Source organism: Alexandromys fortis, unplaced genomic scaffold (assembly GCF_014885135.2).
Source record: "Alexandromys fortis isolate MF-2015 unplaced genomic scaffold, M_Fortis_MF-2015_v1.1 scaffold_26, whole genome shotgun sequence".
Classification (NCBI taxonomy): Eukaryota; Metazoa; Chordata; class Mammalia; order Rodentia; family Cricetidae; genus Alexandromys; species Alexandromys fortis.
The window spans coordinates 12200825-12227752 of NW_026067894.1; the positions used below are offsets into that span (position 1 = coordinate 12200825).

Here is a 26928-nt window from a genome sequence, read left to right on the forward strand (position 1 = left end):
CTATGATTTAATGTCTGTGTTTAATGTCTTGGTTTTGGTCCCTCTTCCAGTTTATTCATGGTGGTCACACTGCCAAGATATCTGATTTCTCCTGGAATCCCAATGAACCTTGGGTGATTTGTTCTGTATCAGAAGACAATATCATGCAAGTTTGGCAGATGGTAAGTGTTCAGCACTTTATTTAGGGGACATTAGATACATGAGACCATCATCACACACACACGCTTTGGATGCAGCTGTCATCTCAGCCCCGTTTTCTTTAGGTGTGGCTTCGATGTTTAGGTGAAGTTTTCCCTGTTGGGTTTTTGTTTGTACTTTTTTCTTTTTGGTTTTTGAACAGTTTTCCCTGGGTAGTCCCCAAGATGACACAGATTAAATTTTGTTTTTTTTGTCATTACTATGTGGCCAGGTTTAGCTTGTTGGTAATTGAAGCTGGGGCTTTTGAGTTGTGAACTGTTACACTATGAACTCAAAGGGAGCTGGGAGCCAGGCGATGGTGGCGCACGCCTTTAATCCCAGCACTCGGGAGGCAGAGGCAGGCGGATCTCTGTGAGTTCGAGACCAGCCTGATCTACAAGAGCTAGTTCCAGGACAGGCTCCAAAGCTACAGAGAAACCCTGTCTCGATAAAAACCAAAATAAAAAAAAAGGAGGGGCGGGGAGCTGGGATTATAAGCCAGGTCACTGCTGTGTGAGCAATGTAAGATACGTGGGTTTTGTTTTGTTTTTTTTTGTTTTGTTTTGTTTTAAGATTTTTGAAACTTACCAGTTTTAAATTCTGATTATTTTTTTTCATAGCATTAAGCAGTCTTTAACTGCTTTAAATCTTGATATAGATAAAGATATTTTAAATTTAAATCAAGAACTTAAAAATACAGAGCCAAACCTCATCATTAAGTCTCTAAGCAGACTGAGGAGATGTCAACAGCTTGATTTTTAAATGATGATTGGGTTGGTTAGTTGGTTTTGAGACAGGGTTTTTCTATGTAACAACCCTGGCTGCCCTAAACTCAAAAGATTTGCCTGCCTCTGCCTCCCAAGTGGTAAGATTGAAGGCATATGCCACCAACACCCTGCTGAAAGCCCTGGTCTTTTTTGAAAGAGGAGGATAGACAGGTAGTAGATTTTTGTGTATTAATGTCATAACTATATATTAAAATTTACCTTAAAATGTAAAATTAATTTTTATTGCTGGTACTTTAAAGATTTCATAAGTCATTTTTATTATATAGACTTAAGTTGACATAGATCATGAATGGCACTGTAAGGATTGTGTCATTTTAATTATGAAAGGAATGGTTTGTTTTGTTTTTTTAGGCAGATTTTTTTTGTAGTCCTGGCCACGCTGGAACTCTTCTGTAGACACCAGGCTGGCCTTGAACTCACAGATTTGCCTGCGTCTGCCTCCCAAGTTCTGGGATAAAAGGCAAGTACTGAGATTAAAAGCATACCCACTGCTGCCATCACTATCACCTGTAAAGATTTATTTTATTGTGTGTGTGTGTGTGTTGGTTTTAGAGGCCAGAAAGAGGAGTTGGAATTACAGGCAGTTGTGAGCTGGGAACTAAGAGACAGTTTATCTTATCTCTGCTTTTTGAAATTCACACTGAGTTCCAGGAAAACCAGGGCTACATAGAGAGACCCTGTCTCCAAAAAGCCAAGAAGTAGGCAGGGTAGGAAAGTGCGCCTTTCATTCCAGCACTCAGGAGGCAGAAACAGGTGGATCTCTTTGAGTTCGATGCGAGCCTGCTCTATAGAGTGAGTTCCAGGGTAGCAGAGAAAGCCTATCTTTGGAGAAAAATGACCAAAAGAAAAGGTAGAGAGAGTGACCCTCCAGGGTCACTGCCTCTGTTTGTTATGTTCATATAATAAGTAGTACCTGTGTTTTGGCATGGTTCTGCTAAGAAACCATTGGGATTTTTTTTTTTTAAAGATTTATTTATTATGTATACAACTTTCTGCCTCCTCCACACCCCAGAGGAGGGCACCAGATCTCTTTACAGATGGTTTGGAGCCACCATGTGGTTGCTGGGAATTGAACTCAGGACCTCTGGAAGAGCAGACAGTGCTCTTAACCACTGAGCCATCTCTCCAGCCCACCATTGGGATTTTTAGCTCAGTTCTGCTCATGATGATGATGCCTTTTGTACCACACCTGAGTCTGTTCCTAAGGTTTTGGTGAGGCCCCTGGATGTCCTCACAGCTGGGCAGTCAACAGGAGTGCTGAAAATTAACCTCTTGGAACTCTGCCTCCCCAGTCGGGAAGGGAGATTAAGCTCTTAGCTTGCTCTAGGTTGTTTGAGCATCCAGATTCTGGGAGTCACATTGACTTGCTAGAAGAGTGTAATACGCTCTGCTCCCTCCTATATCTATCTCTTCCATTTGGTCCCTGGGTTTTCTAAATACAGACATACAAAATAGATACCCCAGGAATAAGCAGGGTGCATGGTAGCTCTATAATCCTAGATTTTGGGAAAGCTGAAGCAAGAGATCACATGCATAATATATAAACATCAAAATCTCATTCTTTAGAATCATAGCAAATTTTCAAACCAGTCAAAGGAGTTTTTGCTAAACCCTCAAATTTTATAGCAATGTTGGATAGAAGTCACAGGGTAATCCTGCAGATTTGGGGTTACAGCCCTCCTGAGGTGATGCCTGTTAGGTCTGGTATTGGTGATTGTTGATGTGACTGGGTTCTTGGTTCCACGCACTTGATTTTAGACTTAGACATTTCATCAACTACTGGGGGTGGGTATTTGTTATGTAAAGTAGCTTTTCAAGACATTTATTAATTGAAATTTGCATATAAAGTTTGGGTAGTTTCATTTAAATTTACTATTCAGTTAGTTTTTTTCCTACTCCAGAGTTGCACATCACAAAAAAAAATACTAGAATATTTTTGTCATCTTTAAAAGAAATTCTTTGCTTATAAGCATCAACTTCTGTGGGTCTCATAGAAACCTCTGGTTTATATTTTAGCTATTACCAATAATATATCTGGTTTAAGAGTTCAGGAATGAAGATCGTCACACTTTGTGAAAATGCCCTATAGTAGAAGCTGTGACGTGCTCCAAGTTTGTACTGTTGTGTTTATGATTCATGTTGTCTATGCATTGTCTGCTGTTTTTATTCAGCAACAGCATTGAATAGTTAGAACTATATGGCCTTATTTGAAATGTTATCAGGGACCTTGTAATCAGGCACCTTGGCATAATATATTATGGAAATAGACTTCAAGAAATAACTGTTGCTGGGCAGTAATGGCATACACCTTTAATCCCAGCAAGCAGATCTATGGGAGTTCCAGGATAGGCTCCAAACCCAGGGGGGTGGGGGAGGGAAGAAAAGAAATAACTGTCTTCTCTCTCTGGCAGGCAGAGAACATTTACAATGATGAAGACCCTGAAGGAAGTGTGGATCCAGAAGGACAAGGATCCTAGACATGTCTGCACTTGTGATTTAGACTCCCCTTGTTTTCTTCTGAACCCTGAGATGGATTTAACACTGGTTTAAGACACAGACTTTGTTCAGCTATCCGGCTACAATAGGTGCCACCAACAATACTATTAGCCCAAACCATGGGTGTTTTCTAAATCTTTAACTGGGGGGGCTTAATTCAACAAAGCCACAGACTTATATTTAAATTTTTCTTCAGGAATTTTCTAGTAACAAACCCAGGTCTGAGGTGGCTTCAGAAATGGGGCATTGTGTGTGATTATTTTCTATGAATATTGTAAGATGACAGCTTGCAATATTTATACGCCTGACTTGAACACCTACTTCACTTATTCCTTATCCACTCTAGTCACTTTCTTGAGAATATGAAAATTTTGGGATATAGCTTAAGAAAAATAATCATACATAATATGCCCCATTTCTGAAGCTACTTTAGACCTGGGTTTGTTGCTAGAAAATTCCTAAGGAAAAATTTATAAATTTATAGAAATGAATAAATTTTATTCAGGAATAAAAATGACATCTTGCAATATTTATACTCCTGGCTCAGACACCTACTTCACTTGGCTTTTGTTGTGCGGTTTTTTGTTTTTGTTTTTTAAACTTGGGACCACCAAGTTGTGAGATGTATGTTTTTAATTGACAGACCACTGGTGAACTGTCAAGTTGAGAAAGAGTGAATTGCTAGTTTGTATTTGTTTTTAAAATTAAATTAATCCTTGATAAGAGTTGCTTTTTTTAGGAGTTAGTCCTTGACCACTATAGTTTGAAGCCATTTCCATTTTGGTTGACCTGTCTCACCATCAGGCCTGTTACTACTCTCCATGACTAACTGTGTAAGTGCTTATAATGGAATAAATTGCTTTTCTATAAAGTGTCCTGTGCTGCTGAGTTTTTTTTTAATATCCCATCAAACACCAGTCTCCGGCTTCCTGAAGAATTGTTTTGGATGACAGTTGTTTTCCATGGTCTTGGCTGTCAAGATTAAAATAAATGTAATTGATCCAGAAGCATAAAAAAAGGACTTTACTCCTGCCAGGGAAAGTGAAGGTATTAACAGTACACAAACTAGTCTCGGTAAAATTACATATTTTTGAAGTCTTCCCTAAAGAGCTACACAAGTTTCTAAGATGTCAAAGGCAGTATAATAGAGAATTTAAGGCAGAGTTTAAATTTGAAAGAGGCTTGTGTTAGAAACCTTGTATCTGTCCAGTGTTTTTTACTGGGACCCCCTACTTTTAAAGGGTTGGCTATGAGTGCCTTTGACCACATGCAAAAACCAGATAAAATGACTGATTTTGCTTGAACTGTCTAGATGACTCACCTCCAGAACCAGTGATGATTTTTTTTTTTTTTTTTGAAAAGTCTGAATAATGGAGTGTCTGGTCCAATTTCAAAGTGGTTCCTGTTCTCATCGTTTTAGTGTGTGTCGGGCTGGCTGTGATGGCACAGGTCTTTAACCCCAGCACTAAGGATCGCTGAGTTTGAGGCCCTCTATGTAATGTGTTCCAAGAAAGCCAAATCACTACATGGTGATACCTTGGGAGAGGAGTGTGTGGAGAGAAGTGTCTTGGTGACGGACACCTGTAATCCTAGTAATTGGGGGTAGAGGCAAGATCAGAAGTTCAAGATCATCCTGACCTACATAAGTTAGAAATCAGCCTAGACTACTTGAAAATTTCGTCTCAAAAAAGAAACTCAACATTGTCTTTAATCTCAGTACTGTGAAGGCAGGCGGATCTCTGTGAGTTCAGGGCCAGCATTGTCTGAAAAGTGAGTTCGAGGCCAGCCAGGGCTATATATAAATGAAGTCCTTTGTCAAAAAAAAAGCTATCTTGGCTCTGTTTTAAGAGTAAATATTAAGAGTAGAGAGTGCAGACATTAAGGGGGAAATAGCTTTGTGAAAGAGTCATTTAAAATCTAATACCCAGCTGGGCGATGGTGGCGCACGCCTTTAATCCCAGCACTCGGGAGGCAGAGGCAGGTGGATCTCTGAGTTCGAGACCAGCCTGGTCTACAGAGCTAATTCCAGGACAGGCTCCAAAGCCACAGAGAAACCCTGTCTCGGAAAAAAAAAAAATCTAATACCCATAGCTCAAAGGGACCCACGTAGTGGATCTGTATAGCAAAGATTGGCTGCCTTTTGACCCCAACTTTTCCCCTTGAATGTTTCTGGTTTGGGTCAACACAAAGCAATAAATAATCTTCACAATATTGCCAGATGTGATAAATCTGTTATACCCAGTGTGCTGCTGAAGGATAAAAAGTCTCATTTCCCATCCCACAGTGCATTAAGATCAGTACTCGCAGCCTACAGAAAAGAATCCAGATAGTACCAGTTGACTGGTATTCTGCTTCCAGCCAACCCTAAAATCTCTGGGCAATTTTCACAGGATGAATTGCTTGCCCGCTGCTGGCACTCTCCTGTTTGGTGAAAAGTCCATCCCTGGTGGTGCTTTGATACAAATGCTTTGTTGTTTCTGGGTTACATATCCGGCCATACATTTCTAAAGAGTTCCTGTAAGATTGAAAGAGATACAATTAAGTTTGCACTTTGTACAATTTGAAATAATACATTAGAAATTTTTTTTTTTTCGAGACAGGGTTTTTCTGTGGTTTTGGAGCCTGTCCTGGAACTAGCTCTTTAGACCAGGCTGGTCTCGAACTCAGAGATCCGCCTGCCTCTGCCCCCTGAGTGCTGGGATTAAAGGCGTGCGCCACCACCGCCCGGCTAGAAAATTTTATAACAATGAGCTTCCAAGGTTTTCTTAGAGTAGACTAGTTTGATTTTACCATGTAGCCTTGCCTGACCTGAAGTTGACTATGTAGATCAGGTTGGCCTTTAATTCAGATCCAGTCTGCCTCCTTAGTGTTGAGGTTAAAGTCATGTGCCTGGTACCACCATACCTGGCTACAATATAAAAACTAAGGGCTGGAGAGATGGCTCAGTGGTTAAGAGTACTGCCTGCTCTTCCAAAGGTCCTGAGTTCAATTCCCGGCAACCACATGGTGGCTCACAAACATCTGTAATGAGGTCTGGTGCCCTCTTCTGGCCTGCAGACATACACACATACAGAATATTGTATACATAATAAATAAATATTTTTTTAAAAAAACTAAATATACTCATCTGTGACAGTGGGGTGAGAGAATAAAGTAAGCAACAATTTTAGCACTCGGGATGAGGCAGGACAAGTTCAAAGTTCTGGTGGTTTTGTTTTGACTTTTGAGTGTGTGTGTGATTTGTGCACAGGAGCCCATGGAGGTCAGAAAGAGACATTGGATCCCTTAGAATTGGAGTTACACTGTTGTAAGTTGTCATGTGGGTGTTGTTTTTAAGTTTTGTTTTTAAGATTTTGTGCATGTGTGCACCTGTGTCTTGTGTCTTTGGAGGCCTGAAAGAGAGACCATATCCCCTGGAGCTGGAGTCACAGGAGTTGAAAACTGCCTGATGAGAATGATGGAAACTGACCCATGTTCCCTCACACGAGCAACAAATGTTCTTTTTGTTCTTTTAATTTGTTGTCCTTTTTTTTGAAAGAGGATTTCTCTATGTAACAGCTCAAGCTGCCCCGGAACTAGCTCTTATAGACCAGGCTGGCATCAAACTCGAGATCCTCCTGCGTCTGCCTCCTGAGTACTGGGATTAAAGGCGTGTGTCACCATCGCCTGATCTTTTCAAGTGTGTGTGTGTGTGTGTGTGTGTGTGTGTGTGTGTGCGCGCGCACTTTGCCTGCATGTGTTATGCTTGGTGCCTGAGGAGGCCAGACAAGGGTGTCAGATGCCCCAGAACTTGAATTATGGGTGGCTGTGGGCTCTGGGACTCAAACCTGGGTCCCCTGCAAGAACAAGTGCCCCACAGCACTGCACCATCTCTAGCTCGTCTCCTTCAGCCCAGGCAGTCCTTGAGTTTAGGGTGCTCTTGTCTCACAGGCACCAGATTGCAGACGTGCACCACCCGCCCCAGTTATGCAGTGCTGGGGCTTTGTTCATGCTATACATGCACTCCACTATCTGAGCTGCATCCTCTGCTCAGACCCTCTGTTTAGATTGTTATCCTTTCCAGTCCATACAAAAGAGCTCATCAGGTCATTGTCAATTGCAGGGTTGTAACTCCCAGATGATCAGCATAACCATAAAAGAAAATCTAGAAACTTACAGAATGAATCAGTTGGAGTTACTGCTTACCAGTTGGTATCCAAATTTAGGAAAGAAAATGTATGGACATATCTGTATTGTATACAACTTAGCATCTGGGTTTTTCCCCCCTTCTTGCCCTAAAACTTCCCAACTAAATAAGTCCCCAGCTTTTGTACTTTTATTATGTGAAAAGGGGCTGGAGAGATGGTTTAGCATTTAAGAGCACACACTGCTCTTCGAGAAGACATAAGTGTGGTTCCCGGCACCCAATGGGGTGGGTAGCCCATAACTGCCTTTAGCTTCTGTGCTCCACGGGTACTGTACTCAAACCCTCTCTGACAGATGAGTGGACATGTTTGGTGATTATTTTATACATTGACTAAATTTGGGCTCCAGGAGTATCTTCAATGGTTTTTTAAGTGAGTCATTTATTCCTGTTGGCCTTCTTTGTCAGTGTTAATTTGATACTAGGATTGTCTTTTGTGCCATACCAAGGAAACTGAATATCAGAGTTGAAAGGATGTATATATATAGAGCCTGGATTTTGCTTTAAATATCTTTTATTTTACATGTGAGTGAATGTTTTGCCTGCATGTATGCCTGTGCCTGGTGCTCATAAAGGCCAGAAGAGGACACCAGATCCTCTAGAACTGGAGTTATAGACAATTGAATTGCATGTGAGTTCTGGGAGCCAAACCTGTATTCTCAGCTAGCATTCTTAACTGCTGAACCGTCTCCAGCCACTAGATGATATATCTGTAATATAAAAGTTATTGATGCTGGATGGTGGTGGTGCACGCCTTTAATCCCAGCACTCAGGAGGCAGAGGCAGGTTGATCTCTGAGAGTTCGAGGCCAGCCTGGTCTACAAAAGCTAGTTCAGGAAAGCTCCAAAGCTACAGAGAAACTCTATCTTGAAAAATAAAACACAAAAAGCTCTTGACTATCGTGGTAATTAATCCAAGTACTTGGAAGACAGAGGAAAGTGGATCTCTGTGAGTTCAAGGCCAACATGGCCTACACAAAAGGCCAACCAAAGCTACAAGGTGAGACCTGTCTCAAAAATATTATTGGTGAGGCTCAGCAAAATGGCCAAATGTAATTTTGTGTCTCATTAAAAATTAAAGCTTTCTCAGGCATTAATCCCAGCACTTAGGAGGGAGAGGCAGGCAGATCTCTGAGTTCGAGGCCAGCCTGGTCTACAAAGCAAGTTCCAGAGCAGCCACGCTGGTTATACAGAGAAACCCTGTTTTGAAAAACCAAAAAATAGCAATAGCAATAATAAAAGGATATTAAGTAACCAGGTACAGAGGCACATGCCTGTAACTACGCAGATTAAGGTAAGAGAATCCCAAGTAAGGGTAACAGCTAAGACCCTCCAGAATAAGGCATTAGTTAGTACTGTTAGGAAAGCAGCGATAACGAGCAAACCCCCTGTCATCTGTGCACGAAGATCACCTTGGGATTGGGCCTCGACTCCACCTGCCTGAGAAGTAGCTGCATCAGCCTGTTCCAGACTCTTGGGTAGCATAGCCCTTTAAAAAGAGAGAGCCGGTTTCCAACTGTTTGAAAGTCAGTTCCCCAAATGATTTTGTTTTCTTTCGTCAGATAAGATATTCCATGAGCCCCCCCCCCCCCCCCCCATCAGTCAGTAGTAGACGTGGCTTGGGAAGCAGAGAAAACTGACTTATACGTTGAGAGCTCTTCAGCGAGGCTGGTCCTCAGCTGCTCCATCTCTTTGTTCTTCTGTTGCTGGACCTGCACGCCGCTTCGTAACTGCCTCTGTCTCTCCTCCATCTCCTCCAGCTGCTCCTGTGCAGAAGGGCCAGATGTTTGTGAGCCAGACGATAGATACCTGACATCTGCTATATACAGCACTTCACATTGTTGTGTGATTGTTTTGTTACCGTGTGGTTGGTTTGGTCCCCCTTCCCCCTCACATACACAGTTTTTCTGTGCATCCTGGCTGTCCTGGAACATGGTAGTAAACAAACTGGCCTAGAACCCAGAGATCCACCTGCCTCTGCCTCTTTAATGCAGGGAAAAGAGATTCACCACTATGCCCGACCTGTATCATTGAATATAGTGATACTGAGATTGATACTACCTTCATAGGATAGGTTAAGAAATCAGTTCTGAGGCCTGGTGGTGATGACTCACGCTTTTAATCCCAACACTCAGAACAGCCAAGGCTACATAGAGAAACCCTGTCTCAAAAACACAAAAAGCCGGGCAATGGTGGCACACACCTTTAATCTCAGCACTAGGGAGGCAGAGGCAGGCGGATCTCTGTGGGTTCGAGACCAGCCTGATCTACAAGAGCTAGTTCCAGGACAGGCTCCAAAACCACAGAGAAATCCTGTCTCGAAAAAAAAAAAAAAAGTATCTTGACAAGGTGACAATATTGTGAAAATGCCCTGTGGTGGTGGACACGCCTTTAACCTGAGCACTCCAGGGCTGCTAGGAGGGTCTCTGAGTTTTAGACCAGGGCTACGCAAAAAACCCTGCTGAAAAACTTAAAAAGAAAAAAAAAGTTTACCAATCATTTTATTATTTAAATCTTAACAACAGTGGAAAGGGAAGCTGGAGAGATGGATGGCTCAGCTGTTAAGAGCACTTGTTACTCTTGCAGAGGACCCAGGTTGGATTCCCAGCACCCACACAGTGGTTCACAACTATTGATAAATAGTTCTAGGCTCCAGATCTGATGCCCTCTTCTCCCCTCCGTGGGTACCAAACACACATGTACACACATACACACATAAAAGCAAGACAAAATGAACAAATCTTTGAAAAAAAAAAAAGATACCTAGAGACTCGGGAGGCAGAAGCAGGTGGATCCCTGTGAGTTCGAGGCCAGCCTGGTCTACAGAGCTAGTTCCAGGACAGGCTCCAAAGCTACAGAGAAACCCTGTCTCGAAAAACCGAAAAACAATAAATAAATAAGCAAACAAACAAAAGGTACCTAGAGGCTTAGTGCCTGACATTAACTTAGTGCTAAGTCAGTTGCTGATGTTCCTCATAATCCATAAACTTTCTTCCAGAAGCATATTAAGGTATTTTTAACTTTATATGAGTTGGAAGGTGTTAAGGATTTATCTGCACTTTGTCAATTATTGAGATTCTTAAAGGTTTAAAAATCATTTCATGGGGGCTGGAGAGATGGCTCAGTGGTTAAGAGCATTGCCTGCTCTTCCAAAGGTTCTGAGTTCAATTCCCAACAACCACATGGTGGCTCATAGCCATCTGTAATGAGATCTGGTGCCCTCTTCTGGCCTGCTGGCAAACATGCAGACAGAATATTGTATATATAATAAATATTTTTAAAAAAATTATTTCATGGGGGCTGAAGAGATGGCTCAGCAGTTAAGAGCACTGGGACTTCTTCCTAAAGGACCTGGGTTCAATTCCCCCACCTACCTGGCAGCTTACAACTGTCTGTAACTCCAGTTCTAGGGAATCTCATACCTTCACACCAGTTCACAGAAAATAAACACATTTTTTCAAAAATCATTTCACAGCTAAAACCAGAGTCAAACCGGAATAAAGGGCTAGAGCTGTAGGTCAGTGGTAGAGCACCTGCCAGCATGCCCACACCCTAGTCACCCTCAGCACTGAAAGGAGAAACATTTTAGGAAGTAGGCATGGTGGAACACACAAGCACTCTGAAGGTGGACGCTAGAGGATCCTGAAGTTCAATAAAACCATTCTTGGTTACATAATGAACCTGGGGCTAGCCTGGACTACATAAGACACTACCTTTAAATGAGTATAGGCTAGCAACTTGTGTGTGGTGCTGAGGATAGCCATTGAGCGCTCTACTGTCTTGAGTTCAGGGAGGAAAGGAAGATGCTCAGCAAGTCTGGCTTGGATCCTTGAAGGATCAGGATGGGGAAGCTGGGATGTGGCTCACTTGGTATGGTGCCTTCTGTCCACAAAGCCCTGAGTTTGACCCCCAGCACAGCATAAATTGCGGTGGCAAATGTATTTTGGAGTTGGAGGCAGAATCAGAAGTTCCAGGCTGGCCTGGGCTGTCTGTGACCTTGTCTCCAAAGGGTCGGGGCCCTGGGGACACAGGGTGTTACAGCCTGTGAGGATGTCTTCTGAGGGCAGTTGAGAAATAACTGAATCTGTTTTGGGCACTGCTATTATTAGAAGGTGCTCTGATCTGAGTCAGCTTTGATATTGTTCAGAGGTGCATCCATCTGTGATCTGGGCCCTTGCGGAAGCTCCACTTTAACCAACACTATCAAAAGCTCTTTTTTTAGTGTCCAGCCCTGCCTGGGGGACCACACCACCTAGGAACGTGACATCTGAAGGGCGGTTTCTGCACACTGCCCCACTTTGAGTAAAGCAAAGCACATGGGTGGGGGTGGGATGATGCCACAAGGTGCATAGAGACAGCGCGGTGATGCTTGCCTCTGACCCCAGCACTCCACCCAGACTCGAGCCTGGAGTCCCTGAGACTCCATCTCAAAAAAGTTAAAAAAGAAAAAGAAAAGGCTGGGTGAGATGACACACACCTTTAACCCCAGCAGAGCTCTGTGAGTTCAGTACCGGTTTGCTCCACATACTGAGTTCCAAGACAGAGCTGTGTAGAGAGCCTGTGTCAAAAAAAACCTTAAAAAGCGGAAAAAAATAAATACATGGAGAAATTGCGTAGTGAAGTGCTGACCACACAATATGAGAACCTGTTAATCCCCAGAATCATGGGTGTTTACAATCCCAGTTTTGGGAAGGGGGGACAGAGACAGGCACGTGCCTGGCGGCTCTCTGCAGTCTAGCAAATCTGGCCCCACCACCACCAGGCCAATGAAGACCATCTCAGAAAGCTGGGTGAAGCTGGACACCTTTTACGAAGCAGGCATAGGTGAGTAGAAGCCACCTGATCCACAGAATAATTTCTGGGCAGCCAAGGCTCAATAGACCCTTTATTAAAAGAAGGGGTGGGGGGACTAGAGAAATGCCTCAGTGTTTGGTTTGGTTTTGGTTTTTTGAGACAGGGTTTCTTGGTGTAGCCCTGGCTGTCCTGGAACTCGATCTGTAGACCAGGCTGGCCTCAGACTCGGAGATCCGCCCGCCACTGCCTCCGGAGTGCTGGGATTAAAGGTGTGTGCCACCATCAGTTGATGAGATGGCTCAATGTTTAAGCATTTGATGCTCTTTCATAGGACCCAGGTTTAATTCCCGGCATCCACATATCAGCTCACAAGCAACTGTAACTCCAGTTCCATGGAATCTGATGCTGCCTTCCGGCCTCCTTGGGCACTACATGCATGCATACATGCAGACAAAACACCCATACATAAAATTTTTAAATTAATGGTTGAGCAGTGAAGAGGAGTCAGTGCTCTTAACCACTTAGCCATCTCTCCAGTCCATCAATATTCTTTAATAAACTCCAAAGTCAGCCAGCAGTGGTGGCGCACGCCTTTAATCCCAGCACTTAAGAGGCACAAGCAGGCGGATCTCTGTGAGTTTGAGGCCAGCCTGGTCTACAAGAGCTAGTTCCAGGACAGCCAAGGCTAACGACACCATGTCTCACATGAGCCTGGCACCACTGTAGGAGCTTCACCAACAATAACTAGCTCACTCTATGCAACCTGGAAAGCGACCTTCAGTCCTAGTTTCTAAAAACTAATAACGCGCCTCGATACCTTGGTGTATATACATGCAGCAAGTGTGTGCAGTGCCTAGGGCACTCAGAAGAAAGAGGGCATGGATTCCTCAGAGCTGGGGTTACAGGAAGGTGCAAATGGCCCAATGCAGATACTGGGAATGACCTCTGCAAGAGCAGCAAGCTCCTCCCGGCCACCAGCCATCTCTCCGCCTGGAAATCCCATTTTTACTGTCTCTTGGCCTTTTGGTTAAAATCGAATATGATCCTGTTTGACCTGGGAGGGAGTGGGGCCAGGATTTGCAGTTGGTTCTGAGCTCACCCCTCATTACTTTCCTTAGACACAGACTCATCTGTCTTCTCTGTGAAAGCCCAGAAGGCCAAAATGAAGTGCCTGGCACTTCACATTGCTCTGCTAAAGAGACTTACAAAAACAAAAACACAGAGGGAGGGCTTGGCAGAGGTGAGGGAAGAAAAGGGAGTGGGTAAATGTGATCAGAATTTATTATATAGGGGCTGAAGAAATGGCTCAGCTGTTAAGGGCACTGCCTGCTCTTCCAGAGAACCTGGGTTCAATTCCCAGCACCCACATGGCAGCTCAGCTACAGCAGTCTGTAACTCCAGTTCCAGGGCATCTGATACCTTCACACCACTACACATAAAATAAATTGAAATAAAATATAAAAAATATATTACAGGGCTGGAGAGATGGCTCAGCGGTTAAGAGCATTGCCTGCTCTTCCAAAGGTCCTGAGTTCAATTCCCAGCAACCACATGGTGGCTCACAATCATCTGTAATGGGGTCTGGTGCCCTCTCCTGGCCTGCAGGGATATACACGGACAGAACATTGCATACATAATAAATAAATAAATAAATATTTTTTAAAAAATATAGCTACAGTACTGAAAACAGCCTGGTACTGGCATAAGAACAGACAGGAGGACCAATGGAACCAAATAGAAGACCCGGATATCTAGCCACACATCTTCGAAACCTGATATTTGATAAAGAAGCAAAAAATATCAAATGGAAAAAAGAAAGCATATTTAACAAGTGGTGCTGGCATAACTGATATCAACATGTAGAAGAATGAAAATAGACCCATATCTATCACCGTGCACAAACCTCATCCTCATGCTTTCTACGCTGGAGTGGTCGACGCCAGACAAACGGCTCCTCTGTCTCCCCTCTCTGCTCAGTTCCCAAACATTTTGTACCTCCCAGAGGTATGAGACGTAATGAATTCTGCGGAGAACTTTCTAATACATAATAGTTACTGTTAGTCACTCGCCATCCCCCTTGTTTCCCCAGATGGGAGTGAGCATACCTAGTTCATCCATACAGAGACTGTTCCCAGGCCTGTCCTACGGCTCAGGACATTGAAGTACATTCACTTCGAACTGCATATTCCAGCGAGTCTGAGATTGCCATAGTTAACCTTCTCAAATCAAGCATTTTTGGTACAGGGGGAGGGGCTAGAACTCACCCTATAAGCCAGGCTGGCTTCGGATTCAGAGATCCACCTGCCTCTGCATCCTCTTTGCTGGTGGTAAAGGTGATGTCACCATGTCAGGCCTCATTCTTCTCTCTTTCTGTGTGTGCAATAGCAGAAGGCAAGCCCGGGGCTTCGTGCATGCCAAGCAAGCTGCCTACCACTGAGCTACATCCCCAACTTAGGAAACCTGTTCAACATCGATGATGTTTGGATTCTATGAAAACGTTCGTTTTGTCTGGCATCTCTCCCAGACTGCAAACTGGGAGAACAGCAACACGTCATCCCCGACTATTTTCTGTCTTTCCTGCCAGCGCCTGAGCCTGATTCATACGAGACACAGAAACGGTGAATGGAGGGATGGTGGCGGTGATGATATCAGCGGACTGACTCCGAGGGGGCAGGCCCAGCCTGAGAAATCCCAGGGCACCCTCGACAAGTAACCAGAATGAAACAGGAAAGTCTACAGCAAACGCTGTTTGGCGACCCTTTCAGAAAAACAGAATTTGGAGCTAGGAGGTGGGATAGGCCTTGAAACCTCAACCCCTGAGGCAGAGACAGGAGAGCAGAGTCTGAGGCCAGCATGTCCTCTACGGTGAGACACTGTCTTAAAAACAGCATACATGGGGCCAGAGAAGTGGCTCTTGCAGAGGACCTGAGTTCGATTCCCATCCACATCGGGCAGCTCTCAGCCACCTGTAAGGCCAGCTCCCAGGGGATCCCATGCCTCCAGCCTCTGACGGCACCAGCATGCATGTGCACTTACCCAAAAAATACACATAATTAAAAATAAAATCTTAACCGGGTGTAGTGGCCCCCCTTTAATCCCAGCACTGGAGAGACAGAGGCAGGCGGAACATGTGAGTTTGAGGCCAGCCTGGTCTACAGAGTGAGTTCCTTGGCAGCCAGGACTACACATAAACCCTGTCTTGAAAAACCAAAAAGTAAATAAATAAGTAAAAATAAAATCTTTTGAAAAATCATAAGCACTACAGTAAGATACTCAGCAAACCATTTCCAAGATTTCTCTTGAGGGAAAGACATACAATTTCAAGTTTATACAAGGAGATAAATGTTTCGAAAGGCAAATGTAGCAAGTTAGATATGACGGCGCATGGCTATCCTCCCAGGATTTGGGAGGCTAAGGCAGGAGGATGGCAGGAGTGAGACCGCAGGAAGGCAGGAGTTATCTGGAGCCCCAGGTAACATTTACTTTGGGGCTAGTCTGGGCTGCTGGAGACCCTGTCTGAAAACAAAGCTGGCTGTGAAAGGCCCCACGTGGAAGCGTTCTCAGCATGCCTAGCAACTCTTGGCTCAGCATCTGCCTAGTGTGTCCCCCTAAGCTGTGGGGCAGACAATAAAAGGAGATCAGTAGAGATAGCCCCCGCCTTCCGCACGCCCAGTCTGCAGCCGCAGACGTAATTGTTTATCCACACGGTATTTATACCCCACTCTTCTAAAAAGGACTTAGAACTGGCTCACACTTAATCAGAAATAACTCGGGAACAGGGATATGGTGGCATGTACAAAAAAGGAAAATGCAGAGATTCCAGCCCAAACCCTGGACGATGGCTAGGTGGTATTTGGGGGTGAATGCGGCCGGTAGAGGAGGGAATGAACTCATTGGACTCTGCCTCTTGGGCTCTCCCTATAGCCAAGCATGAGTCACTGTTGAGTTAGAATTTAAAAAGACTTCCGAGGAAGAAGTAGGCAGACACAGGTTCAAACTACTTTACTGAGCCCCAGTTCCTTGTGTTTAAAACCTAAGAATCCAAGCCAGGTATGGTAGCCCATTTTACCCTGGTAGCACAGGCTTGCCATCCTAGCTACATGGGGGGAAGAAGCAGGGAGATCTCAAATTCAAGGCCTGCCTGAGCTACTGAGTGAGTTCAAGACTAACCTAGTCAGGGGCTGGAGAGATGGCTCAGAGGTTAAGAGCATTGCCTGCTCTACCAAAGGTCCTGAGTTCAATTCCCAGCAACCACATGGTGGCTCACAACCATCTGTAATGGGGTCTGGTGCCTTCTTCTGGCCAGCAGGCATACACACAGACAGAACATTGTATACATAATAAATAAATAAATATTAAAAAAAAAAAAACTAGACCTCTTGGCTTTGTCTTGCCATGCTGGGATAGTACCCAGGGCCTTGTACATTCTATGTGTGTACCTATAGCTGTACTTACACTCCTAGGAAATTTTTATCTATTCTTAAATCTTTCATTTTTAAGATATTTCTTATATAGTATAATATATAACCACAGAAGTATCTATGTCATAAGTACAGCTTGATAAATTTTCTCTCTTTTTAAAGTTTTTTTTTTGGTGGGCAGTGGTGGCACACGCCTTAAACCCAGTGTATGGGAGGCAGAGACCGGTAGATCTCTGAGTTCGAAGCCAGCCTGGTCTACAGAGCTAGTTCCAAAATAGGCAGGGCTACACAGAGAAACCCTATCTCAAACAAACACANGTGAGCCACCATGTGGTTGCTGGGAATTGAACTCAGGACCTTTGGAAGAGCAGGCAATGCTCTTAACCACTGAGCCATCTCTCCAGCCCCGGTGCACATCTTTAATTCCAGCACTCAGGAGGCAGAGGCAGGAGGGTCTCTGTGAGTTCAAGGCCAATCTAGTCTACAGAGTGAGTCCAGGGCTGTTACACAGAAAAATCCTGTCTCAAAAAAAACAAACAAAATCTATTAAAGAGAGAGAGGATTGAGGATAAAGCTCCGTGGTAGAGAGCTTGCCAAGCATGCATGAAGCCCTGGGTCCAATCCCCAGGATCCACTGCCCCCCCAACAGAGTTATATAAACCAAAAGTGAAAATAATTGTCAGGGTGGAGTGTGGAGCTAGAGAAATGGCTCAAGGGATAAGAGCTTGGTGTTCTGAAGAGGGCCCAAGTGTAGTTCCCAGCACCCTCACTGTAGCTCACAGTTCCAGGGGATCCATTGCCCTCTTCTGGCCGCCTTGGGCAATGCATGCACATGGTGCACATACATACATGCAGATAAAACATCCATATACATAAAGTAAACAGAGTAAGATTTTTTAAAAAGGGGTGGGGAGGGGATATAGTTCAGTGGTGGAGTGCTTGCCAAACAAGCACAAGACCCTGGGCTCAATCCCCAACACACACAAACAGCTGTGTACACCAAGAATTCAAATACCCATCAAATCCTAATGCTGGCCTTAACCAAATGAAACTAATACAGAGCCAGGGGAAAGAATGAGTTAGCGGACCCAGGAGCAGGTCCCTGCTTTCACACTGAATGGTAACCCCACCCCAAATGCGTTAGACCTTCTGGGTATGGTACACTGATAGTTCCAACACTCAGGAGGCTGAAGCAGGTGGATCTCTAAGTCTGAGTCCAGCCTGGTCTACAGAGTGAGTTCTAGACCAGCCAAAGCTACACAGAGAAACTTTATCTTGGAAGGAAAAAATAAAACAGACCTCAGACTTCCCTTCACCTAAATGACATCACTTCTGCTGGCTATGGTGGCACACACCTATAATCCCAGCACTCAGACGGCTGAGGCAGGAAGGGTCTTGAGTTTCTTAAGGTCTCCCGGCCAGCCTGAACGACATAGCAAAACTCTCCGACACAGAGGGCAAGGCCTACCCTGTACTGTTGAACCTCCTCGTCACGTTTCTGCCTCACGAGTGTGATCTGGTCCTCCAGGTTCCTGTTCTGAAGGTGGAGCTGCCGGGCCTCGGCTTGCAGGGGTCTCAGCGCCTCCTTCATCTTTTGGATCTCGGCCTGGGTGTCCTGCAGCGCTTTGGTCCCTGCCTCTTTCCTCTCCAAGAGCCGCAGCAGCTGAGGCTCGTATTCCTCTTCCAAGCCCTGGCGGCTTTCTGCCATGAGGTTTTCAAACTGTGTCGACAGCCGCCGACTCTCCTGGAGGAAGTGCCCATCGCTCTGGGTTGGGGGTGCTTCTAGCTGCTGCTGCAACTGCTCCTTCTGTTTCTGATAGGCGTCGCGGAGCTGGGTAAGTTCTCCCGAGAGCTGGGCTGCCCGAGTGCTCAGCGCTTCCTTGCAATCGGCAAACTGAGCCACGTCCTGCTGGCGGCACTCCAGCTGGTATTGGTAGGCCACGCATTCCTTGGTCACCTTGAACAGCTTCTGCTTCACCATCCGGATCTCCTCCCTGAGCCCATCCCGCTCCAGCTCGGCCTGGGCGTGCAGTTTATAGGCAGCCAGGATGTCCCTGTGGATTTGCTGCACCTCCTGCAGGGCTGGTTCCCTGAGCAGCACAAGCTCGTGGATAAGCTGGTCCCTCTCCTCTTCCAACTGGGATACAGCCTGTACACACTCCTCGAAACGGCCCTCCAGCAGCTCCAGGTCCTCCATGCTGAGGTCCTCCTCTGTGCTGGGAATCGGTGGAGCCGGAAGGCTTTCCTCCGGGGCCACCATTTCTCCCTCAGAAGCAGTCTGCTCCGGGCTTGGGTTCTTAGCTGGCTCTACAGGCTCCTGGGACAACTGTACTTCATCTGGTTTCACAGGCTCCTCCACAAACAAGGGCTCCTCTGAACTCACCGGCTCTTCCAGATCCAGAGCTTCCTCTGGCTGCCTCGATTCATCGATACATAGTGTCTCCTCTGGCTTCTCAGACTCTTCCACGTAGAGGCTCTCTTCAAAGTCCACCGAGTCCCCCAGATAGAGAATGTCGTCTAGGTTCACAGTCCCCTCCAAAGATAGAGTAGCCTCTGGGCTCAAAGTGATGGCCTCCTCCCGGGTTTTGGCGTCCTGAAGAGAACTGGCCTCTGTGCCTGTTTCCCTACAAGAGAGATGATGGACGTGAAGGAGAGCCCGAGAGCCCCATTCTGTTTGACCAGTCAACAGGGCCTCCACCTCAGGGCTAGCTGCAGCAGCTTCGCAGACTCTAGCTACTCCCTTGCTAAGCTGCCTCTTCCACAGCCAGCCAGTCCACTGTTTGCATTCCCTGACGGCACACAGCGTCACTGGCTAGCCTCTGCTTAGGTGGCTTAAAGAACAGAAAACTCACTCTCAGACACCGCCGGGTGCCCCACAGTTCTATACAACATGTCCAAGGGTCTACATGGAAAGGCTGTCTTAGGAAAACAAGGAAAGACAAACGTGGTAGGTAGTACACGCCTCCAATCCCGGGACCTGGGGGATGGAAGGAGGGGGTCAGGAACTCAAAGCCAGCCTCAGGTACTTAGAGAACTGAGGTCAACCTGGTTTCATGAGAGTCTGCCCTCTCACACACAAAAGGGGGTTCAGGGAGTGGCTCAGCACATAATGGCACTCACCACCAAGACTGATAAACTGACTTCAATCCCTGGTGTCTGAATGGAAAGAACCAGTTTCTACAAGCTGTCCCATGAGTGCACCCCCCAATAAGTAAGTAAATATTTAAAGTGGGGGGGCAGTGCTGGACAGCTGGCTTAGTGGTAAAGAGCTCTGGGGTGTTGTTGCAGAGGACCCAAAGTTTGGCTCCCAGCATCCTCATGATGGCTCACAACCACCTACAACTCCAGTTTAGGGAGGGGTATGACACCTTCTTCTGGTCCCATGTACCCCTTCCCACATACATACCAAAAATAAATTTTAAAAATTAAACATAAAACCAAATAAATAAAAAGCCACAGCCGCCGCCAGGCAGTGGTGGCACACACCTTCAATCCCAGCACTCTAGAGGCAGAAGCAGGGGCTCTTGGTGAGTTTGAGACAATCCTGGTCTACAAAGTGAGTTCCAAGACAGCTAGGGCTGCACAGAGAAAATCTTTGAAAAAAACTGGAAACGAAACAAAACCAAGGGGCTGGGGAGATGGCTCCAGTCAGTAATGTGCTTGCTTTCCACACAAGAATGACAACCTGAATTTGGATCCCCAGGACCCATGCAAAAATCCAGATGCTGTGGTCACACTAAGCCTAGCACCGAGTAGACAGAACAGGAGAACCCCAGAGACTTACTGTAGCTTGACTGGTGAGCTCCAGTTTCAGTGCTGAGGAGCACACCCAAAATTGACCTCTGGCCTACACACACGCGCACACGTATGTGCACGCACGTGAACACAGAAGCATAGCTCAGTTGGTATAGTGCTCAAGCAACATTTAGGACGCCTTGGGTTTGATCCTGGCACTACATAAAACCAGGTGTGGGGCTGGAGAAGTGGCTCAGCGGTTAAGAGTGCTCACTGCTCTTCCAGAGGTCCTGAGTTCAGTTCCCAGTAACTACATGGTAGCTCACAACCACCTATAATGAGATCTGATGCCCTCTTCTGGTGTGCAGGCATGCATGCAAGCAGAATGCTGTCATAAGACTTAAAAAACAAACAAACAAGCAAACAGGTTGGTGGTACATTTCTATGACCCCAGCCCTCAGGAAGTAGAAGCAGGAGAATCAGAAGTTCAAGATCATCCTCGGCTGCATAGAGTCCAAATTCAGTCTGGCACCCATATATGTATACGTACACATGCACATATGTGCCCATGGATCCAAACACTAATATTGAGAACCATGCTGAATAGCTTTTCCCCCTTAATCCTCGAGGAAGGTGGTGTGGGAGTCCCCTCTGCATGCTGTGAATATCATTGGTTAATAAAGCAACAGCTTTGGGCTTATAGCAGAGCTATAGGGGAATAGAGCTGGGGGCAGGGGAACTAAACGGAATGCTGGGAGAAAGGAGGCGGAGTCAGGGATAAGCCATAAAGCCGCTGCTGGAGACAGGTGTGCTGAAACTTCGCTGGTAGGCCATGGCCTCGTGGTGATGCAAAGATGAATGGAGATGGGTTAAATTAAGATGTAAGAGTTAGCCAATAAGAAACTAGAGCTAATGGGTCAAGCAGTGATTTAAATAATACAGTTTCTGTGTGATTATTTAGGTTCCACGCGCAGCCAGGTTCCAAGCAGCCTCCTCCAACAGGAAGGGTCTCTCAATCAAACCCAGAGCTCACAGATTGGCTAACCTTCCCAGCCAGCCTGCTCTGGGGATTCCCATCTCCTCCTTCCAGGGCTGAAATTACAGGTGGTTGGCGGCATCCAACCAGTACTGTTTTGATCGAGCCATAGACCCAGCTTCAAGAGAACTATAATTTGGGGGCAGCTGAGCTTGAGGTGTCAAAAAGTACCAGGTGAAGATAATCAAACTCTTCTTCTTTAGGGGAAAAAGTGGGTGGGCATTATTGTGCATGCCTTTAATCCCATGCAGAAGCAGGGAGCTTTGCATAGGTCCTAATCCAGTAGGATTTACACTGCAAGTTCCAGGCCAGCCAGAGCAAAATGTTGAGACCTTGTATGAGAAAAAAAAAAAAATCTGGTGACTGTGGTGCATGCCTTAATCCTAGCACTCAGGAGGCAAAGGCAGGCAGATCTCTGAGTTCGAGGCCAGCCCGATCTAAAATGTGAGTTCCAGGACAGTCAGGGCTACACAGAGGAACCCTGTCACGAGGGGGGAAAAATGAAGGGATGAGGTGATTGCTTCAAATTTACATACTTTTTACATTTTATCTATTTAATATGTACGCCTGTGTGTTGGGAGGGTGGTGTGTGTGTCACAGTGTAAACGGTGAGGTCAGAGAACAGCTTATGAGAGAGGCAGTTCTCTCCTTATGTATGGGTTTTGGGGGTGGAACTCAGGCTGCACTCAAATTACAGTTCTCCAAGCCCCCAAAGCAGGTAGATTAGCAAGAGACGTGCACTGCTGGTTCCTGCTCCATGTAACTATCTCCCTGAAAACTGACCCTTACCAGAGGAAGCCTCCAGCCTCCGTCCAGCCTCTTCCATCCACTGTCAGGTCCCTAGTCCAAGCCATCATCTGTTTGCTCTATTTTGTACCAGCTTTCTTTTTGTTTTTCAAGACAGGGTTTCTCTATGCAGCCTCGGCTGTCCTAGAACTTGCTCTGTAGAGCAGGCTGGCCTCAAACTCAGAGATCCACCTGTCTCTGCCTTTTGAGTGCTGGGAATAAAGAAAGGCATGTGTCGCCACCACATAGCTGTACCTGCCTTCTAACGGGCCTCCTTGCTTCTCTGCAGCTCAGTCTAGCTACAATTCGCTGGCTACAACGCGGTTGTTCAGGCCAGGCGATGGTGGCGCACGCCTTTAATCCCAGCACTCGGGAGGCAGAGGCAGGCGGATCTCTGTGAGTTCGAGACCAGCCTGGTCTACAGAGCTAGTTCCAGGACAGGCTCCAAAGCCACAGAGAAACCCTGTCTCGGAAAAAAAAAAAAAAAAAAAAAACCACGGTTGCTCCGTGCCACATTTCCAAAGCCTTTGCTGTAACGCTCAGGATGACCTAGTACCCACTACATAGTCCAAGCTGGCCTAGAGCTCTCTTTTTTTTTTCTATTTATTTATTTTTATATGAATGGATGCTTGGCCTGCATGCATGTATATGCACCACAGGTATACATGGTGCCCTCAGAGGTTAAAAGAAGGCATCAGAGCCAGGTAGTGGTGACATACACCTTTAATCCCAGTACTCGGAGACAGAGGCAGGTGGATCTCTGAATTGAGGCCAGCCTGGTCTACAGAGTGAGTTCCAGAACAGCTAGGGCTACACAGAGAAACCCTGTCCCCCAAAAAACTAAAACTAACAAACAAAAAGAAGCATCAGATCCCCTGGAACTGGAGTTATGAATGGCTGTGAGCCACCACGTGGGTGCTGGGTACCCAATCCAGGTCCTCTGCAAGAGCACCAAGTACCCTTAACAGTTGAGCCATCTCTCCAGTCCCAGACCTGGAAGTCTTAACAATCCTCCTGCCTCAACCTCCCAGGTGCTGAGACTACAGACATATGTCTCCATTCTGAGCTCTCAGAGTTTGAAAGAGGTGGTCCTAGCTCACCATTTTTAGCCTCAGCTCACATCACCCCTGCAGCCCCTTCCCCCACCCCAGCGCCTGACAAGCCAGAACATGTGGTAACTTTTCACACCTCCTACTCAGGGCCCACAATATCTGAAGGATCTAGCTGAAAAATGCAACTTCCTGAATGCCAATGTGCCTAAAAACACTAACCCGAGCTTCCGGAGAAGGTAAGACTCCTGGCGCTAGGAAGGAGCACCTGCTCGGGCAGGCAGGCGCACCTATCCTGCTCTGCCAGAGTCCCCGCTTTCCCAGCTGACGGCCTTTGCGTCATGTTCCACCTTGGAACGACTTAACCACGTTCGAGGCACTATTCTAAGCGCTTACATGAACACTCACTTTTAGCTGTTCATCTGTTATGCCCAGTGCAGAGAGGAGCAAACCAGGGTGCAAGGCGTGGGAAGCACACTTGAAGTTTTGAAGAAGGCAGCAGAGCCACCCTCTGCCTGAGACTGCGCATAGGCCTAAGGAGGGTTTGGAGCATTGCACTCAGAATGTCTTTTTTCGTTTTGTTTTATTTTTGAGGCAGGGTTTCTCTGAGTAGCCCTGGCTGTCCTGGAACTTACTTCGTAGACCAGGCTGGTCTTGAACTCAGACAGATCCACCTGCCTCTGCCTTCAGAGTGCTGGGATTAAAGGCACATGCCACCACCACCTGACTCGACTCTGAATGTCTTTCTAGGGTGTTGGTGGAGTGTAGGGTCACGGGGTGAGGCTGAGATGGGGTGAACTTGCCTAGCATGTAGGAATTACTAAATTCATTCCCAAGCCCAGAAAAAAAAATTGATTTAGTTAACAAATGTCTGATCATTCTCCAAATCCATCCCAGACGAGGCCCACTGCGTCCTCACAACATTCTGAATGTAGCTCACCTTCGGAGCAGCGACTTTGTTTTATGAAAGTGCACATGTCCATTGGATGAGAGGGGACATCCTGAGGACAAAGCCAGTTGTCTGTACCCTAGTGTGGGGCCCTCGGAAGGCAATCAGAAGCCAACTGAACTCCAAGGGGAAATCTGCCCAAGGTCAAGTAGCAGAGCCGGTGTGTAGGACCCAGGCCTCCTGACTTCTGGGCTGAGCTGCCACGCCACCCTGGGTACCAGATGTTGTCAACAGCTAGCTGCTTCTCTACTGAGCTGGCAAAGACGCAGATTACAGGAGGCCAAGCAGAGAGGAGCATGCTCAGCTGGGGCCCCTGACCTCAGTGCCACTGCCGCTCTGTCCCTGTCCCCAGAGGACTTGGACAACTCCTTAACGCTGTCCATCAGACTGTGACTGGTTGTGTGTATGACATCAGACACACAAGAACTTGTGTCTGACGTCAAGCTTGTGAGTATGTGTGTGGGCAATTCAGGGAAAATGCATGTCCTAAGGTCCAGCTCAGCTCTACCTTCTCACGTGACAGCAGAGGGTACCAGGAAGTCTTCCCACGATTTGATAGACCGGGAAGTCTCTGGGCCACAGCATGACTTGGGACAGAACGACTCCACACACACACCAGTGGTCAGATCCACAGTGCGGGCAGCTGCTGGGTCCAGCTATGGCCCAGCGTTGGGCTAAGAGAAAAATCCCTCTTTAGGCCTTCACCGGATCCACACAGGGAAGAACAAGCTGACTGAACAGACTCGTAACTTCAAGCTGGCAGGTGCCCAACCCTGCACCAAGTGGCTCAAATACAGTGGATTGTCAAATGGTTTCTTCCTTGCCCCACGAACAGTGAATGAGAAATAAAGGAAAATAAAAATAAAACTTGCACTATGCTTAGCCAGTTGAGCCAAGTAAATCTTGACAGGTTGCTAGCCTGAAAGGATTAATTCTCATGCAGCCAATGGAAGAAGTATCCCAAAATACCACAGACCACCAGAGGTGTCAGGTCCCCAAACCAGGGCCTCCCATCTCCCTTCCCCGGGTGACTCCGCCCCGTGCCACACCCGGGCCGGACCACTACCCACGGCGAGGAAGGGGCCGCGCGGGTGGAGGACGGGAGCCCACCTAGCACCCCCTCTCCTACTGGGTGGCGACACGGGCCCTGGAGGCTCCTACCTCGCAGGCCGGGCGCCGTCCCCGCCGCGCAGGGGTTCCGGACTGGCCATGACTGCCCGACCCCGGGCTCGCCCGGAGCGTTATTAATAGCCGGCCCCGCCGGCGGCTGTGCCGGTGCCCGCGTCCGCCGCACTGCCAGCTGCAGCGGACACCAGATCCCGGCGACCCGGGCCGGACGCGCCCACTTGGCCCGGACCATCTCCCGCGGGAGGAGGGCGCGGGCCCTGCGGCCCTGGGGGCGGGGAGAGGGTGGGAAAGAGGGTGGGGGTTGGGGTGGGGTGAGATGAGGGGCGGCCCAGCCGCGCTTCCCGAACCTTCTTCTCTCTCCACCTTTCCTTCTGGCCCGGGTTGCTTGGCGAGGAGGAGGGGGCTGTGCAGTCTCAGGGGAGCAGTTCCCGGACCCAATGGAGGCGGGGTACCCAGAGGGACCCAGCGCCCCTCGTGTCAGCGCCCTGCGATCCCCACCCGCACAATTGCCTGGAAAGCGGCCACCCTCCCGGTGTCCCGCAGCTGTCGTGAAGGGGTGGGGCAGGGCGCCTGCTGGAGAAGGGGGGTTACCCGCCACACCCCATGCGTCTGGGGACAGCTGGGGGCCACTGCTGGGGTTAGAGAAGGGCTGAGAAAGAACTGCAAAAAGGCTTAAGGCCGGAAAGTTGAGTCTGTGTTTAACGCAGGTCTCCTCCCTTCCCCCGCCCCCCAACCTGGGAAGTCTTCTGAGACCCACTTGTGCCCGCTGCTGTCGTGTTTCAAGGCATATATACCCACGCTTGAGTCCTCGCTCCACCGCCCGTGTCGGGGCAGAGTTCCTCACTGAAGGCACCCTCCCCTACCCCCAGTAAAAGTTGTTGGGCCCCTTCCCAGACCTGGGCCCCAGGCATTTTTCCTCTGATTTTTTTTCCACTTAGTCCCGTGCAGGGAGGAGGGCTTTGATTCAATTGCAGAAGAATGCTGTGCACCCAGCAGGCCCAGGCCGGGAGGAGGCTGGACACCGGTGTAATCGAACCCTTGAGCAGCGGTTGGGAATGGAGAAGCGGAACTGATGCCAGTGTGTTGACGGGGTGGCTTGTGCATTGTGTTCCTTGTGCCCACCCACAGCTGGGAACATCTGGTAGGGGTTCTGGGTATGGAGCAGGAGACCGATCTCGGGTCGTCTGTCCCACGTGGCTCCGTTCCTGTCCCGTGTGAGCTGTGGAAGTGCAGTTCATGACTTGACAGCTTGGTGCGTGTGAACGATGATGCCGGTTGTGAGTGCTCTTCAGGAAAACGAGCCCTGGCTGTGGAACAGATGTGAAACGGGGTGTGAGTGTGAACCTGACTGGGCCGACGTGTGCCAGTGTGGCAGCTTGGGGTAGGT

At 47.2% G+C, this 26928-nt stretch overlaps 2 protein-coding genes across 2 annotated transcripts in view; one reads left to right on the forward strand and one right to left on the reverse strand.

Moving 5' to 3' along the window:
- Window positions 1-4335, forward strand: part of Rbbp4 (RB binding protein 4, chromatin remodeling factor) — a 17657-nt gene extending 13322 nt beyond the window's left edge. Inside the window, exons 9-10 of the mRNA XM_050151853.1 lie at window positions 51-161; window positions 3377-4335. Coding sequence (XP_050007810.1) covers window positions 51-161; window positions 3377-3442 — 177 coding nt within the window. The 3' untranslated portion in view covers window positions 3443-4335. The remainder of the gene's footprint in view (window positions 1-50; window positions 162-3376) is intronic.
- Window positions 3692-25798, reverse strand: Sync (syncoilin, intermediate filament protein). The gene is made up of 5 exons (XM_050151751.1): window positions 25575-25798; window positions 18327-19482; window positions 9285-9409; window positions 9056-9132; window positions 3692-5976 (listed from the first exon to the last, which is right to left on the reverse strand). The coding sequence occupies exons 1-5, from the start codon at window positions 25622-25624 to the stop codon at window positions 5966-5968; spliced, it is 1419 nt and encodes a 472-aa protein (XP_050007708.1). The 5' UTR covers window positions 25625-25798; the 3' UTR covers window positions 3692-5965.
- Window positions 25799-26928: the final 1130 nt, after the last annotated feature.

Bases quoted from the DNA above. Each gene is read 5' to 3' on its own strand.
- Sync (XM_050151751.1), bottom strand. From the start codon at position 25,624: ATGGCCAGTCCGGAACCCCTGCGCGGCGGGGACGGCGCCCGGCCTGCG. The intron at 19,483-25,574 runs GTAGGAGCCTCC...TCTCTCTTGTAG, and splicing joins GACGGCGCCCGGCCTGCGAG to GGAAACAGGCACAGAGGCCA. The intron at 9,410-18,326 runs GTAGGCCTTGCC...CCTTCTGCACAG, and splicing joins AGGAGGTTCAACAGTACAGG to GAGCAGCTGGAGGAGATGGA.